Source organism: Haliotis cracherodii, unplaced genomic scaffold, assembly GCF_022045235.1.
Source record: "Haliotis cracherodii isolate W230 unplaced genomic scaffold, xgHalCrac1.p SCAF_22, whole genome shotgun sequence".
Lineage (NCBI taxonomy): Eukaryota > Metazoa > Mollusca > Gastropoda > Lepetellida > Haliotidae > Haliotis > Haliotis cracherodii.
Window position 1 is genome coordinate 5,529,048 of NW_027266278.1, and position 17,499 is coordinate 5,546,546.

A 17,499-nucleotide genomic window follows, 5' to 3' on the forward strand; every position below is an offset into this window, starting at 1 on the left:
TAGGTCTTCAGCAACCCATGCTTGTCGTAAGAGGCGACTGACAGGATCAGGTGATCAAGCTCGCTGACTTGGTTGATGCATGTTATCGTATCCCAATAGCGTAGATCGATGCTCATGATGTCAATCACTGAATTGTCTGGTCCAGACTCGATTATTTACAGACTGACGTCATATAGCTGGAATATTGATGAGTGCGGCGTTAAACAACAAATAAACAAACAAACAACCTCTATGGATCTTCTCTGTGGGAATTCCGAGAAGGAATTGGTCCCTAGCAACCTAAACTAGTCATTAGAGGCCACATCTGGATCGGCTGGTCGGTCTCTGTGCCTTGGTTGATATGTGTAGTCGTACCCTTCAGCTGAGAACGTTGCTAACAAATTCTCTAAATGTATGGCTCATCCGTAAAGAGCACACACGCTATTGATAACTTCATTTAATCGCCTTATATTGGCTGTAATAGCCTAGCTATGGAAACTGTAATAGGCAATCAAAACGGCCTCGTAGACCTACTCCGAGATCACTCGAGGTACAGTGCTGTGACCTCCAGCTGAGACCGCTGTGACCTCTGGCACCATTCTCTGTGACCTCTGACACCATTCTCTGTGGCGAATCCCAGGCGGCGCTAGTTAATAAGGGCACATGTCGAGCAGAACTGACCCGCGAGAGGCCCACCTATCCCATTACTCACAGTAGTATCCCGACTGAACACGAATCACGAAGTACTAGGACTATAACTTACAATGAGTAGATGGCTGAGGCTGATGTTGGCGAGGAATGCAGAATCCGCTTTGAACAGTGCTTCGGTTATTATTCACGGCGTGTCAGCTTAATGTGGGAGGAAAGCCTTTAGTGATGCAGGTCTAAGACCTTTACCACTTTGGTGAAACGTGTATGACATGGTATACTGTATGGCATGGTATGATGTATGGTATGATGTATGGTATAATGTATGGAAGGTATGGTTTTGGCATGGTATAATGTACGGCATGGTATGATGTATGGTATAATGTACGGCATGGTATGATGTATGGTATAATGTATGGCGTGGTATGATGTATGGTATAATGTATGGCGTGGTATGATGTATGGTATAATGTATGGCATGGTATGATGTATGGTATAATGTATCGCATGGTATAATGTATGGCATGGTATGATGTATGGCATGGTATAATGTATGGCATGGTATAATGTATGGCATTGTATGATGTATGGTATGGTATAATGTATGGCATAGTATAATGTATGGCATGGTATGATGTATGGCATGGTATAATGTATGGCATGGTATAGTGTATGGCATGGTTTGATGTATGGTATAATGTATGGCATGGTATGATGTATGGTTTAATGTATGGCATGGTATGATGTATGGCATGGTATGATGTATGGCATGGTATAGTGTATGGCATGGTTTGATGTATGGTATAATGTATGGCATGGTATGATGTATGGTATAATGTATGGCATGGTATGATGTATGACATGGTATGATGTATGGTATAATGTATGGCATGGTATGATGTATGGTAAAATGTATGGCATGGTATAATGTATTGCATGGTATGATGTATGGCATGGTATGATGTATGAGATGGTATGATGTATGGCATGGTATGATGCATGGTATAGTATGATGTATGGCATGGTATGATGCATGGTATGGTATGATGTATGGCATTGTATGTTGTATGACATAGGATGATGTATGGCATGGTATGATGTGTTGTATGGTATGGTGTAGGCATAGTATGATGTAGGCATAGTATAATGTAGGCATAGTATGATGTAGGTATAGTATAATGTAGGCATAGTATGATGTAGGCATGTAATCATATGTTGCATAGTAAGCAACGGCATACAATTGTATTGGTATTTTGTAGTGTATGGTACGGTATCATTTAGCGTCGTATGATCAGGTATGACATGACAGGAAGCGGCTTTAACCATGTTGGTCTGTTTGAGTTATTCTTGTCGCAGATTAAGCTCCATGGTATTTCTGTCACCCCGTATGACTGAATTCTATCAATATGTGCACAAACAATAACGGTAATCTGAAAACAATATTGAGTGAGTGAGTGAGTATTCTTTTACGCCGCTTTTAGCAATATTCCAACAATATCACGGTGGGGGACACCAGAAATTGGCTTCACACATTGTACCCATGTCGGTAATGAAACCCGGGTCTTCTGCGTGACGAGCGAACGCTTTAACCACTAGGCTACCCGACCGCCCCCGAAAACAATATTGTCTTACAGGTCAATAGAATTCATCTGAAACAAGTCACTTCTTTTGAAGATTTCAACCAAATTGTTAAATATAAATCAATATTGGATCCTCACTGCGTTTGTCTATGCAGACGTTACATCCCAAATTGACAGACAACTTTGTACTTAAGATTTGGTCACGCCTGTTAAGAATGCTGTCGGTGATAAGCAATGTCTCCTTGAGTGAGTGTGTGAGTGAGTTTGGTTAACGCGAACGGTATTTCAGTTAAACTAAATATGGGATGAACACTCGAAGTCTTAGACGTCTACTGCTTCGATGAAACCCGCGAACACAAGAATAACCATACTCTAATATATACATAGAGAATCTCACTCTAGTGTCTTTTGATATCAAATAAATTTACACGAATTGATAAAAGTGGAACCTCTCCGGGGCTTGCCGAGGATTTTTTCCACTTTTATCAACGAGTGTGATGCAATTTAATTGCAGCGATATCTACAATGTAGATATCGCTTGATCTCACCCAAGCCGTATCTCCTGTGTGAGCCAGTTTTGGATGAAAAAGCAGTATGAACAGACGCCCCACCCCTCCATCCCTTTACCTCTACAATCGGAACACACTGTGCATTTGACCGTGTGAAAGTTGTACAGAGTTGCGCCCCTTGGCTGCACCAAGATACACTGATGATGGATGTGACTCCAGTTTGCCCTGAGTATTATCACCAGACATCTTCTGATGGGTATCGCCAAGTAATCATCTTCGATCTGGGTCACGTCAGGGATTTGGTTCTCCCACACCCAGCTGACACGCAATGATATAACTCAAATATTTCTCAAACAAAACCCACACACTCAAAGGAAGGAAAGATAAAACGGCGTAAAACACAATTCACTCAATGACATAATATCGATCAATAAATATTATTACCAGTAACGTAAAAACGAGATACACTGACCCAGACAGGGTCAATCACAGGTCACAAACGGTTACACACGTATTAAGTCACCAGAAGATAAAAAAACAAACATCTGAGAGCCCTCAAAAGCTACAGTACAAAAAACACGTTGTCAGCACACCTTTCATATTCCAGTTCATTATTACCGTTCAAATTTTACTGCCAACGGGAAAGATATATTGCCTTTTCGATTACGTGATTACTATAATTGAGAATGCTTGCTTCCCGATATAGCATAATAATATTTAGTCGCTGACACCCCGCCATGAAATCCCTGTTGGAATCACCGGCCATTAACGCATGTAGGCCATTCGGAACTTACACCACGACACTTTAACCCGAGGCCTTCAATAACCTCTGAGGCAACCAAGATTCAACTGAGATATTCTGAAAGACCGTCACTGCATATAGATTCAACATGGCGTCATATGATATATTAAATGAAAACCTTGGATGCGATGCATCAACACAGTTGTCAACTCAAATTACATATTTAATTAAACAAATTTTTATTCAACACAGGCATGTTGAAAACAATGTGAACAATATTGGTTTCTTTTTATTTAATGTTTTGACTGCTGTGCGATTAAATTCTGAATTTGATAAACAGTTTTTCGACAGTAATTAACCGCAGTTGCCTATTCAGGCCTAAACTAGGTCAAGCCACATTCCACTTGAATTGATCGTTAGCACCGTCTCCCTGTCATTATTGCATGGGTACCCCACTCAGACACAGTATACTGGCCCAAACCGACCAGTCCTTGTTTTATCTTCTTAATGCCGAGGGGGCACGGGTAGCCCAGTCGTCTAAGGCGCCGCGATTCGCTGTGCAGAGTTGCGTCCCTTAGGCCCCTATGATTGTGGGTTCGAATCCCGGTTCGCCCCGATTATGTTTCTAGGTTTGTCAGCACCATACCTGTGCTCGTGCTCGCCATACATTATACCATACATCATACCATGCCATACATTATACCATGTCATACATCATACCATGCCTACATCATACCATGCCATACGTCATACCATGCCATACATCATACCATGCCAAAACCATACCTTTCCATACATTATATCATACATCATACCATGCCATACAGTATACCATGTCATATACGTTTCACCAAAGTGGTAAACGTCTGAGACCTGCATCACTTCGGGCTTTCCTCTCACATTAAGCTGTCACGCCGTGATATAACTGGAATACTGTTAAAAGCGGCGTTAAACCCAACTCACTCACTCACTCTTAATGCCGAGGGCAGACAAAGTAACAACAATTACCATCTTTTAAAGTCTTTTGGTATGACGCAGTCGGGATCGCTCAGACACCGACCTTCTTCTCTCGGGACATATGTTCTATCCACTGGACCACGGAGGCTGTCTTGTAGAACAAACAATGGGAGTTTTCAATCTAGCTATCGTTCACATGTTAAATGGCTTGTTTTTTATGGAGACTGATTCCGGAGTTGCGTGGAAACCAACTGTGTTATAATGGTCACATCGCCATATCCCTTTAGAGGCGGTCCCCTTGTATTTGCAAGGCGTGTCAAGTAGGCACTTAGTAGACTTTATATAGCTGACAGTTCTCGAGTGAATTTCTCAATTCATTGTCTCTGTTAGTTCCCGATGGCGCGCTTCATCAACGCAACACCAGTCATCACATGCTGAAGGAGACTTGACTACGGCAAATAGCGTGTATTATTACATAGTCTTGACGTAGACTAGCGAGGGGCACAAGCAGGCGGGGCATAGTTCCTCTTTAAGAGCTTCAGAGGCCACGTGCCCGATAGCAGAGATAATTTGATCATGGCTTTAAGCAAATGCGTGTCCTTTTTCTATAGATAGGACGTAGATTGTAGATGACCTGTTTATAAACATCAGAGGAAATGGCTCGGAAGGGATGACTAGATTGGGACACTTGGGACATCGTCTAAATAGGAATTCCTACTGGTTAACGGGTATGTTGATTTCAGGGACCGAATGTGTTTCTGCATCCCCGCAGGATTACAAGCATGGGGCACTTGAACCCATTCTGAATCTATTTCTGCGGAGCAAGCATGTGAGACGTATGCTACCTAAGGATCTCAATGGTGAGACAAGCATGGGACACTTGAGACATATTCTTCCTCGGAATCAATAGGGAGACAAGCATGGGACACTCGAGACATATTCTTCCTCGGAATTGATAGAGAGACAAGCATGGGGCACCTGAGGCATATTCTTCCTCGGAATCAATAGGGAGACAAGCATGGGGCACTTGAGGCATATGCTTCCTCGGAATCAATAGGGAGACGAGCATGGGACACTTGAGACATATTCTTCCTCGGAATCAATAGGGAGACAAGCATGGGGACCCTTGAGATATATTCTACTTCAGAATCAATAGAGAGACAAGCATGGGGCACTTGAGACATATTCTTCCTCGGAATCAATAGGGATACAAGCATTGGGCACTTGAGACATATTCTTCCTCGGAATCAATATGGAGACAAGCATGGGGCACTTGAGACATATTCTTCACTTGAGACCTGTAATCTACATTGGATCCCCACGTAGGGGAAACAGTTTTAAACATAATAAAACATTCGCAGTTGATCCCATCAACTTATTATTCAACACACATCCATGCGCCATTTCTCTCTTTATTGCAATATTGAGTATGCATATTTTATTTACCACAGAGCATTCAAGAGTTCAATATGTTATATGTTCCATGTTTAATACATATCGAAATTCGCTACATCATAACATCCCCTCGTTATTTTCAGTAATGATAGGAAATTGGTAAAGGAACTGTAAATCTCCCAGCTTGGTAATTGTGATTGACGTAATTATAATTGACGTGGCTTCAGACAAATTTACATATGGAAACAATTTATATATATATATATATATATATATATATATATATATATATATATATATATATATATATATATTCCAGCGATATTCCAGCTTCACATTTTGTACCCATGTGGGGGAGAAATAATTTTTTAAGTACATTTCATTCCATGCAAACACACGGGTTTTACAGCAGTACACTCGGTAATGTCGGTGAATACTGGATTCGAAAACACTGTTGGAGGATTCCACCCGTCGATAACCAAAGGCTAGAAGCCCTAAAATCACACGTGACCAAAATACGTCACAGTGGATTTGCCTTTTTACGTTCAAAATACATTTTTACAGTGCAGTCAATTGTGTGCATTACTTCATAAATTCATTAAACTGTAATCATTAATTAACTCTGTGCAGAGGGATGAAGTAGGTGGCACCGTGAAACAAGATATTTCCTGTCCCGGAATCCAAAAATTTAGTACGGGGATATTTCCTCACCCGGAATCCAAAAATTTAGTACTGGGGATATTTCCTCACCCGGAATCCCAATTTAATACAGAGGATATTTCCTGTGTCAGAATCCCAATTAGCACTGGGGATATTTCCTGACCCGGAATCCACAAATTTAGTACCGGGGATATTTCCTGACCCGGAATCCAAACATTTAGTACTGGGGATATTTCCTGACCCGGAATCCCATTTAATACAGAGGATATTTCCTGTGTCAGAATCCCAATTAGCACTGGGGATATTCTTGACCCGGAATCCAAATTTAGTACTGGGGATATTCTTGACCCAGAATCCCAATTTGGTACTGGGGATATTTCCTGTCCCGGATCCCAATTTAGTACAGGGAATATTTCCTGACCTAGAATCCCAATGGGGTACTGGGTATATTTCCTGACCTGGAATCCCAGTTTGGTACTTTGGATATTTCCTGACCCGGAATCCCAATTTAGTACTGGAGATATTTCCTGTCTCGGAATCCTAATTTAGAATGGTGGATATTTCCTGTCTTGGAATCCCAAAGGGGTACTGGGGATATTTCCTGTCTTGGAATCCCAATTTGGTACTGGGAATATTTCCTGTCCCAGAATCCCAATTTAGTACTCGGAATATTTCCTGACCCGAAATCCCAATTTAGTACTGGGGATATTTCCTGACCCGGAATCCCAATTTAGTACTGGGAATATCTCCTGACCCGGAATCCCAAAGGGGTACTAGGGATATTTCCTGACCCGGAATCCCAAAGGGGTACTAGGGATATTTCCTGACCAGAAATCCCAATTTAGTACTTGGGGATATTTCCAGGCCTGAAATCCCAATTTAGTACTTGGGGATATCTCCTGACTCGGAATGTCAAAGGGGAACTGAGGGTATTTCCTGACCCGGAATCCCATAGGGGTACTGAGGATATTTCCTGACCCGGACTCCCAATGGAGTACTGGGGATATTTCCTGACCCGGAATCCCAATTTAGTACTGGGGATATTTCCTGTCACGGAATCCCAAAGGAGTACTGGTGATAATTCCTGACCCGGAATCCCAATTTAGTACGGGGATATTTCCTGTCACGGAATCCCAATTTAGTACTGGGAATATTTCCTGACCCTAAATCCCAATTTAGTAATGGGGATATTTCCTGTCTTGGAATCCCAATGGGGTACTGTGGATATTTCCTCATCCAGAATCCGAATTTAGTACTGGGGACGCTCCTGACCCGGAATCCGAGTGGAGTACTGAGGATATCTCCTGACCCGGAATCCCAAAGGGGTACTGGGGATATTTCTTGACCCGAAATCCCAATTTACTTCTAGGGATATTTCCTGACCCGAAACACAATTTACTACTGGGGATATTTCCTGACCCAGAATCCCAGTTTAGTACTGGGAATATCTCCTGACCCGGAATCCCAAAGGGGTACTGGGGATATTTCCTGACCCGGAATCCTAAAGGGGTACTAGGGATATTTCCTGACCCGAAATCCCAATTTAGTACTGGGGATATTTCCTGACCCGAAATCCCAATGGGGTACTGGGGATATTTCCTGACCCGGACTCCCAATGGAGTACTTGGGGATATTTCCTGACCCGGAATCCCAAAGGGGTACTGGGAATATTTCTTGACCCGAAATCCCAATTTAGTTCTAGGGATATTTCCTGACCCGAAACCCAATTTAGTACTGGGGATATTTCCTGACCCAGAATCCCAATTTAGTACTGGGGATATTTCGTGTCCTGGGATCCCTAAGGGGAACTTGGGATCAATTCTGACTCTGGATCCCCACGGAGAGACAAAAATGCGGTACTGGGGAACTTTTCTGACCCGCAATATCACGAGAACAGAAAACACATTTACTGTTGTATTGAAATAACGACTTCGTCAACAGTCATTAGTCAACAGACTTTCCAGCATAAGAAAATGAAATTAAAGTTTGGTTTAAAAATACCTCATGAAGCATACATAGTAGAATCGTCTATGAAAATTATCTGACGATTTTAAGATCTGGCCACGATATATGCACGTCAGACAGCAGTGTGGCGTCAATCCTTTCTCGTTCCAATGTAAATCGCAGTCTTAACTCTGAGTTATAAGGCAGACTTCAACCAGGATAATCAATAAAGATTTGTTAAATGACTCTGGCAGTCTTCCTTAGAAAACTAATCGTCCATCAGAATACTGAAATGTCTTGTGATATTTCATTGGGGAATAATTCGAAACACTGGCGAATAAACATGAGACAGATCTGAATGTATTAAATGCCAGTAATTAGGATTTTGTAGCAGCCTTCCGACTTGTGGTCGAGCGGACAGAGCGTCTGCCAGAAGAGTGGAAAGTCGGGGGTTCGATGCCCTGGCCGGATCATACCAAAGTTGTTCAAACTTGTACACAAACCTCAGTGCGTTCCTTGTCCCATACGTTTGACGAGTTTAGGTTGTATACGAGTTTAGGATTGTGTTAACAGCTAAAAGTGTTTAGAGTTTAAATGAGGAAGAGACCACACACATTCTAAACATGTTTAGATTATGGAGATGTTGAGTATAGGTGGAGTTTTGGTTGAGTCGATAGCTCGCTTCATGTATTTAGACGCTAAACGTGTTTAGATAGAACTCATTTTTACGGCGTTCTACTAATGGTTGATGGAAGTCATCGTATTCCAATTGCGTGGATCGATGCTCATGATGTCAATCACTGGATTGTCTGGTCCAGACTCGCTTATTTACAGACCGCCGTCATAAAGCTGGAATATTTTTGAGTGCGGCGTTAAACAGTATATATTCGAACATTGTTATCAAATTCCTCTTACTATTGTCCGCCATGATAGCATTTGCAAGTGAACTGAAACTTAGATTACTGACTGACTGATATAAAAGATTTAACGTGCGCTTTCCGACTACAGCGTATTTCGCACACGGGAAAAACTTAGATACAATCTCGTAAAATTTATATGTTCAATGTTTGTTTTACAGACAAGAATGCATTACAGGTAAATTTAACACAATGCAAGTTTAACAAGGTTGATCCATAACGGCTGACTGTTCATTCACCACTGATTGTGTTGATCCGTCACGGCTGATTGTGCTGATCGATTTTGGAATATATTAATACTGACAAAATGATAGTTTCAGGCACACTTCTTCCGATCATTGAAACAGAAAATACAATTTAGATGGTTAATCATCATTTCTGGTGATAGTTTATCTCAAATTTCTCATTTTTATTTACCAAGTTTGTTATCACCTGTTCGTTGAATTCTCTGAAGGGATACATGTAATCTTTTACTGTGCATAATATGGTGTTGACCTATAATTTCATCCTTTCAAGTCATTAATGCATTAACCAACAACAAAACCATACGTCAGTTTGGCTGCAGTTCTTTATTGGATATATTATATATTTTGTTATATATGATATATGGCTTCTGCGATCCTCCGATAGATGTTGCTTCACGCAGCCGCGCAGTGACAATAGCGCCGAAGCAGTCGGGATTACAGACCATACTAAGCATATTTTGAATCCGCGAAGTAAAAGGCGATCAAAAACGAATGTCCGACAACGAGAAGTACGAAAAAGTACGATAATGTGTGCTTTACAAAGAAAGTGTTATCCCAAATATAACATTTGTTACATTTGTCCATTATTTAAATGGCACTGTGTGTTCATAGCTTTCGGCCATTGGAGCCGTGCCTATTTACACTTGTCAGAGGGGTACATAAAGCATGTGATCTAGACTACTTTCATTTTTGTGGAAGCCTCGATGGCTGAGTGGGTTAGATCCCTCTGGCAGTGTCGGTTCGAATCCTGGTCGGGACTTAACCCGAAATCATACGAGAATCTGTAATTGTGCTTTACAAAGAAAGTGTTTTGCCAAATATAACATTTATTACGTTTCTAGTTTGTTTCATTTTTAGTCACTTTCAAACATGAGTGTAACTTTCTTTTGTCCGGCATTTTACATACTCAGTGGACCAAGGACATGTTCTAGTTAACGGGTTTTTCTACTTACGTGATCCTCATAATCAAATGATAATAAGAAAGGACTTATTCGGGACGTAGTTACTTAGCCGGTATTCTTGTTATCCGTTGTCTACTTAAAGGAAGTCATCGACCGTATACTCCAAGCGCTGCTTACATCATGGTGATATTGTTTAGTGCCACGAGTGTTTTCTGTAGGTCAGTCCTAATTTGTACTGATAACACCGGTGTCGTGTGCAGAACGGACATTCCATTGTGGCATATTTAGGTCACGTGCTGCTTTAGTCTTCCAGCCTTTTGGTATGGCTCGATGATGTCCTTTAGCTGGTACAGAAACCATGTGAAATAATTCATATATCTGTCAGGATTCTCGCTACTTTGGTCAGCCGGACATTAGTAATTGTTGTTTTCCGCCGCTTTTAGAAATATTCCAGCAATACCACGAGATTCACACATTGTAACCATGTGAGGAATCAAACCCGGGTCATCGGTGTGACGAACGAACGCTTTAACCACTAGGCTACCCCATCGTCCCCAGCAGGACATTAAATTTGCAAGTTAGATCGCGAGGCAATCGAGTAATGTCTCTTCAAAAAACCGGGCGGTGGGAAACCCACGCCGAAGGTCTGGATTCGCAAATATATCGGTGCATTTTTAGCGTCACCCGCTGTCCCAGACTGTAGATTCGTTTGTTTGTTTGTTGTATATCGCCGCACTCAACAATATTGCAGCATTATGACGGCGGTCTGCAAAAAATCGAGTCTGGACCAGACAATCCAGTGATTGATAACATGAGCATCGATCCACGCAATTGGGATACGATGGCATGCATCAACCAAGTCAGCGAGCCTGACCACCCGGTCCCGTTAGTCGCCTCTTACGACAAACATAGTCACCTTTTACGGCAAGCATGGGTTGCTGAAGACCTATTCTACCCCGGATCTTCACGGGTCCTGTAGACTCGAGTGCCTTCAGACTTCGGTAAACATGCTCTGAGAGAAAGGAGCACATTTTTTCAGGTGACTTGCCTTTAAATGTGCTTAACAAGGGTGCCACCAGCGGGGCGGTCGGGTAGCCTAGTGGTTAAAGCGTTCGCTCGTCGCGCCGAAGACCCGGGTTCGATTCCCGACATGGGTACAATGTGTGAAGCCCATTTCTGGTGTCCCCCGCCGTGATATTGCTGGAATATTGCTAAAAGCGGTGTAAAACCATACTCACTCACTCACCTGTCCGGTGTCATCACTATTTGATAGTGATTTAAAACACATGCTCATGATATAGTCGGAATCGTACAATCGAGATTTCTTAATATCAGTATACAGAGAGTTTACAAGCGTTTCATTGACTGACTATTTTCATTGACTCAGAACAGTTCCACGGAGACATCTCGACCCGACAGCTCATTCCTTATTTAAGTACAATTCTATAGCAATTTCAAACTCCTTAATTTATTGATCTGTTTTTGTTTGCAGTGCCCGTTCAGTATGCTTATCCACGCGAGAACCTGTCCGAATAACTAGCAGAAGTGGTTGTTAAGCAAATAGCATTTTTCGCTCCACTAACCACATGCATGAACTTGGCACATACTTCTTGATTCCATGCAACATTTGGAGTTGTTTTCCATATAAAGAAATGCACTGGACTACTGGGATATTGGGAAAGCGAGAGTTAAAATAACTGACTCGCTTCAATATATCTTCGCAAATGTCACCAGCCTATCACTTTTTCGACTTGATCTACGAGTAGTTCCCCCATGTAAATAGTTTAAATATATTACAGTTTGATTGCGCGATCAACGAGTGAAGGAAGGTCAAAGGTCAAAGGTCACCGTTCTGTGCACACGAACATGACCTCCGTCGTTTAAGCAAATGTGCGTATATCAGTTTGGAGGAAATCGACCAAAATATAATTTCAATATTATTTCAAAATTAATCGGTCCGTTTTCAACTTCCATTCTTTGTAGAAACTGGATCCATTTTCCCTGTAACGTTAGATTATTCACTGGCCGTGGCATTAACGTAAAGCTCATCCTATCTATCGGTTTGTTTCTCCTCACTGCGAAGCAATTAAATTCCCATGCACATACAATCTCCGTATCAGTCAGTCCGCCTTCGTGGTCTGGAGGACAGTGCGGAGAGGGAGGTGTCGGGGTTCGATCCCCTGACCGCGCCATACTAAAAGACGTAAAAGATGGTACTTGTTGTTACCCTGCCTGGGGCTCGGGATAAAGGGTAAAAAAGGGGACTGGTTGGCTCGGAGTCGGTGTGATGTATCTGAGTGGGGTATCCATATCTGTGTCAGTGGGTAAGCGATATAAAACACGCATCCCTGAATTGTGTCATCTTTCAACTGAACACAATCCAAACGGGTTAAGGAGGCACGAGGGGCGGTCGGGTAGCCTAGTGGTTAAAGTGTTCGCTCGTCACTCCGAAGACCCGGGTTCGATTCCCGACATGAGTACAATGTGTGAAGCCCATTTCTGGTGTCCCCCGCCGTGATATTGCTGGAATATTGCTAAAAACGGCGTAAAACCATAATCACTCACTCACTAAGGTGGCACGAAGAGTGCTTACCATATAACCGAACTGATTGCTACGGGTTTTCGTCCGGACCAGTACACAGACACACACGCACACGCACACAAACACACACACACATATCTTCCAGAGGCAAGCGTATCCACTAGCCTAAATATGGTACACATTACGCCCTATATAAGCGCAATTATCTCTAACGCGACGTTAAACCCAATTTCACCTCTCCTCATAGTCCTCCACCATGACCGTGGAAAATATTTATTTTATGAAATACAAAATATCCAGAAACGCATTCAAAAGCAAGTCTAGCCAGCTCAAGCTGGCGCTATAATCAGCATAGGGAACTTTTTTTATTTTTAGAGTCAAGAAAGATATTGTGTAATATAAGATTTCAGAGACTAAATGTCAGTCTACTCTCCTCGCCTCACCATCATATCACACCTATTAAACACGCCCTTTATTATGATGCCAGGGCTGGGGTAGTTCGAGATGGTTAAAGTTTATTTTTGAAAGCGATCTTTTAAGGATGTAATTATATCCCCCAATTACCCCAGTCAGCTGTGTCATTTGGTAAAGGGTTCATGATAGAACATTCGATTTTCCGATTTTCAGTTGTCATTGTGTTAGTATTTCAATCTACGGTTGCTATTTCTGTGGTAATGTGGCATGTATGTTTGTTTTTCGGAATACGTCGATCTTTAATCCCAGCCATTGACAGAAACATCTACCGAAGGACAGGATACTATTTAGTTGCATAGCAATTCACATTAACAACCAAGCATGTCAAGTAAATTTTAAATTTTAAAATTAATTCAACTTTAAATTTTACTGGAATCGTCTTTTTCAAAGTGATATTAATTAAAGCTTATTAAAGATAGAAATGATTTGTCGTAACTAAATGTTGATAAATATACTTGCAATGTGGTAATAAATATACTTGCAATGTGGTAATAAATATACTTGCAATGTGGTAATAAATATACTTGCAATGTGGTAATAAATATATATTCAAGCCAACAACTTCACAACTTTATTAACACGATCAATCATTGTGGAATGATTGTTTTTTTACGACCACTCTTCATCACTTTAACACCAATTATTATCTTTTCATCTGAACATACATGTACTATATACGCACATATAAGTACTATATACGCACAAACATGTACTATATACGCACAAACATGTACTATATACGCATATACGTGTACTTTATACGCACATATATGTACTGTTTACGCACATACATGTACTAAATACGCACATACATGAACTATATACGCATATACATGTACTATATATGCAAATACATGTACTATATACGCACATACATGTACTATATACGCACATACAAGTACTATATACGCACATACAAGTACTATATACGCACAAACATGTACTATAAATGCACATACAAGAACTATATACGCGCATACACGTACTATGTACGCACAAACATGTACTATATACGCAAATACAAGTACTATATACGCATAAACATGTACTATATACGCATATACATGTACTATATACGCACATATATGTACTATATACGCACGTACATGTACTATATACACACATACATGTACTATATACGCACAAACATGTACTATATACGCACAAACATGTACTATATACGCACAAACATGTACTATATTAGCACATATATGTACTATATACGCACAAACATGTACTATATTAGCACATACAAGTACCATATACGCACATACAAGTACCATATACGCACATACAAGTACTATATACGCACATACGTGTACTATATACGCACATACAAGTACTATATACGCACATACGTGTACCATATACGCACATACAAGTACTATATACGCACATACGTGTACTATATACGCACATACAGGTACTATATACGCACGTACATGTACTATATACGCACATACAAGTACTATATACGCACATACAAGTACTATATACGCACATACAAGTACTATATACGCACATACAAGTACTATATACGCACTAATATTTTTGTAGATATTGTTACATTTGCGCACATATATGTAATATTACGAACATATGTGTTCAGTTAACCCGCGTAACGCACCGTAATATTTACGCACATCAAGTACTATATATTCACATAACAAGTAGTATACACGTACTACTATTTACGTATTAAATGTTACATTTACGCACATATGATATTTACGCACATCAAATAGTATATACGTGCATCACGCACGGATTATTATGAGGGTAACGCTATTTTTCAGGGGATTTTTTTTGCAGAATTTGCAGATTTCACTATTGAACGTGACGTCACCTTTCCCTATCCCCATGACGTCACCTAACAACGGGCTTGATAATAGGCCGTCGTCAAGCAATATCAAGTTACAGTTGCCCGCTCATTTCTGATAACATGTGGGCGGTTTAATGATAATTATTTCCATTTTAGCTATAATCTGTGATATCAGTATACTAGTTTATTACTAGCCATATAGGGGCGGTCGGGTAGCCAAGTTGTTAAAGCTTTCGCTCGTCACGCCGAAGACCCGGGTTCGATTCCCGACATGGGTACAATGTGTGAAGCCCATTTCTGGTTTTCAACCCGTGATATTGCTGGAATATTGCTAAAAGCGGCGTAAAACAATATTCACCCACTCACTCACTCACTTTAGGCGCATATGGGGGCACGGATGGCCCAGTCGTCTGAGGCGCCGCGATTTCGTCCCTTGGGCACGCCAGAAACCTATGATTATGGGTTCGAATCCCGGAAGTGGTAAACATTTTAGACCTGCATCACTACGGGCTTTCCTCCCACATTAAGCTGACACGCCGTGATATAACTGGAATACTGTTACTCACTTAGACGCATATAAAAGTACTGAATCCGGATCCTATGTAATTATTTACAATTACGAACGACCGCATGGTACCGTCCCTGACACTCACTACACTCTAGTTCTGCCCAGAGGCTGTGGTGACCTTACAAATCTGCCCTGCCGCTGGTGTTAGCGTTCGGTCGCTAGATAATGGTCACCACAAATGTCATTCAGAGGCAGACTGTTTCACACAGAGTAAACATACTATTCTCCGTTATTAATTGTTTCAATAGAATTACTGCAACAGTTAACGCAGTGCAAGAACCCCTGGACTTATGGTGTTTACGATGGCAATAGCTACCCAAGGGCTTAAGAGATGGTTATTTATACAGCAGTATTGCCAATAGGTCAGTGGGTAAAGGGGTTTATTATAGGACTCGGTATAACGTATTTCCATTATTCGGACAGTACAAGAAAGTAATTATGAATATAAAAACATCACGTATCCTCAAAACGTTTATACCAATTAATGTTAAAACCATATGACATAAAAAAAAGTTGTGATGATGTATTAATTGTTTTATGTCGTAACAATTGTTTTTTCCCTGTAATCAAATCGTTTATTTTTATAACATGCCACAACCTGTGGCGCAATATGAATGTTGGCTAATTAAGTAAGCTATTACCACAGCCACTGTCGGATCGAGTTACAAATATGTGTACATACATATATTACCAATGGATTGATCGTCTTGACGTCAGAATGTGAACCTCGTCAATCTGGACTTCAGTTTCGTTGCATGTCCAGATAAACGAGTGTCCAAAACGAGGAATGTTAATATAATAATGCTCCGAAACGAAAACACCTTCAAAGTGATGTCGGTTTAGGGTTAATATCAACACTGAAGTCACTATATTTCACGAAGCCCTTTTTCACATGTGCAGATGCATATCAATACGAAGATGTTACACCGTATAAAACAGTTTATCCGTAACTTAGTAAGGGCGATACCCAATGCGGGCGAGTGTACTCACCGTCTTGTTGGAAAAGCACCTGGCAACCAGATATACTTGAGTCCATGAAGCGTGGTATTTTGAGTAAATTCGACCCAATTCCCGTTGCAACAACATTCGACCAGCGAACTCCTTGGACGAATAGGCTCAATGTCCGTTTTCTCATCGTAGAGTCTGTTCTTAATGACCAAACCCGGGTCTAGCTCCTTACCGTTTTTCACGTTTGCCATACTACCAGCCATGTTGCTCGTTACAATTTCGCTTCACCAGTCCTCGTACAGAAGCACCGCTGGTACATCGACCGCTCACACGCTTTGAGTCAGGCTGGTTTAACAGGTCAGATAGATGTCGTATTTAACCGCCTGAGTATCAATAAAATTGACTGAACAGTGTATAGAGTCAATATGAGTAGAGTCTTAATTAATATTGGTGGAAATATCAGTTAAGAGTTTTCTGTGAGTGGGCGACTGTTGATGGTTTTTCCGCTGTCCGCGGGACAAACGATCCTTTGTAATTGTCGGGGTCTTGTAAAGTTTGAAGAAATTTTAATTATGTTTGTTGAGTGTGACGTTTTCAGCTACTCTATACCGGAAATGTGACTTTTGGTATTAACGTTCAATCTCATTGCACTGAATGTCATTGATAA

General features: G+C 41.0%; 1 protein-coding gene across 2 annotated transcripts in view; it reads right to left on the reverse strand.

The window, feature by feature from the left end:
* Positions 1–17,153, reverse strand: part of LOC139471223 (uncharacterized) — a 49,968-nt gene extending 32,815 nt beyond the window's left edge. Inside the window, exon 1 of one of the 2 annotated variants that reach the window (XM_071253513.1) lies at positions 16,875–17,153. In XM_071253513.1, coding sequence (XP_071109614.1) covers positions 16,875–17,095 — 221 coding nt within the window. In that variant the 5' untranslated portion in view covers positions 17,096–17,153. Of the gene's footprint in view, positions 1–16,566; positions 16,593–16,874 lie in introns of those variants that run through there. The other variant, XM_071253514.1, reaches the window with a different exon arrangement.
* Positions 17,154–17,499: the final 346 nt, after the last annotated feature.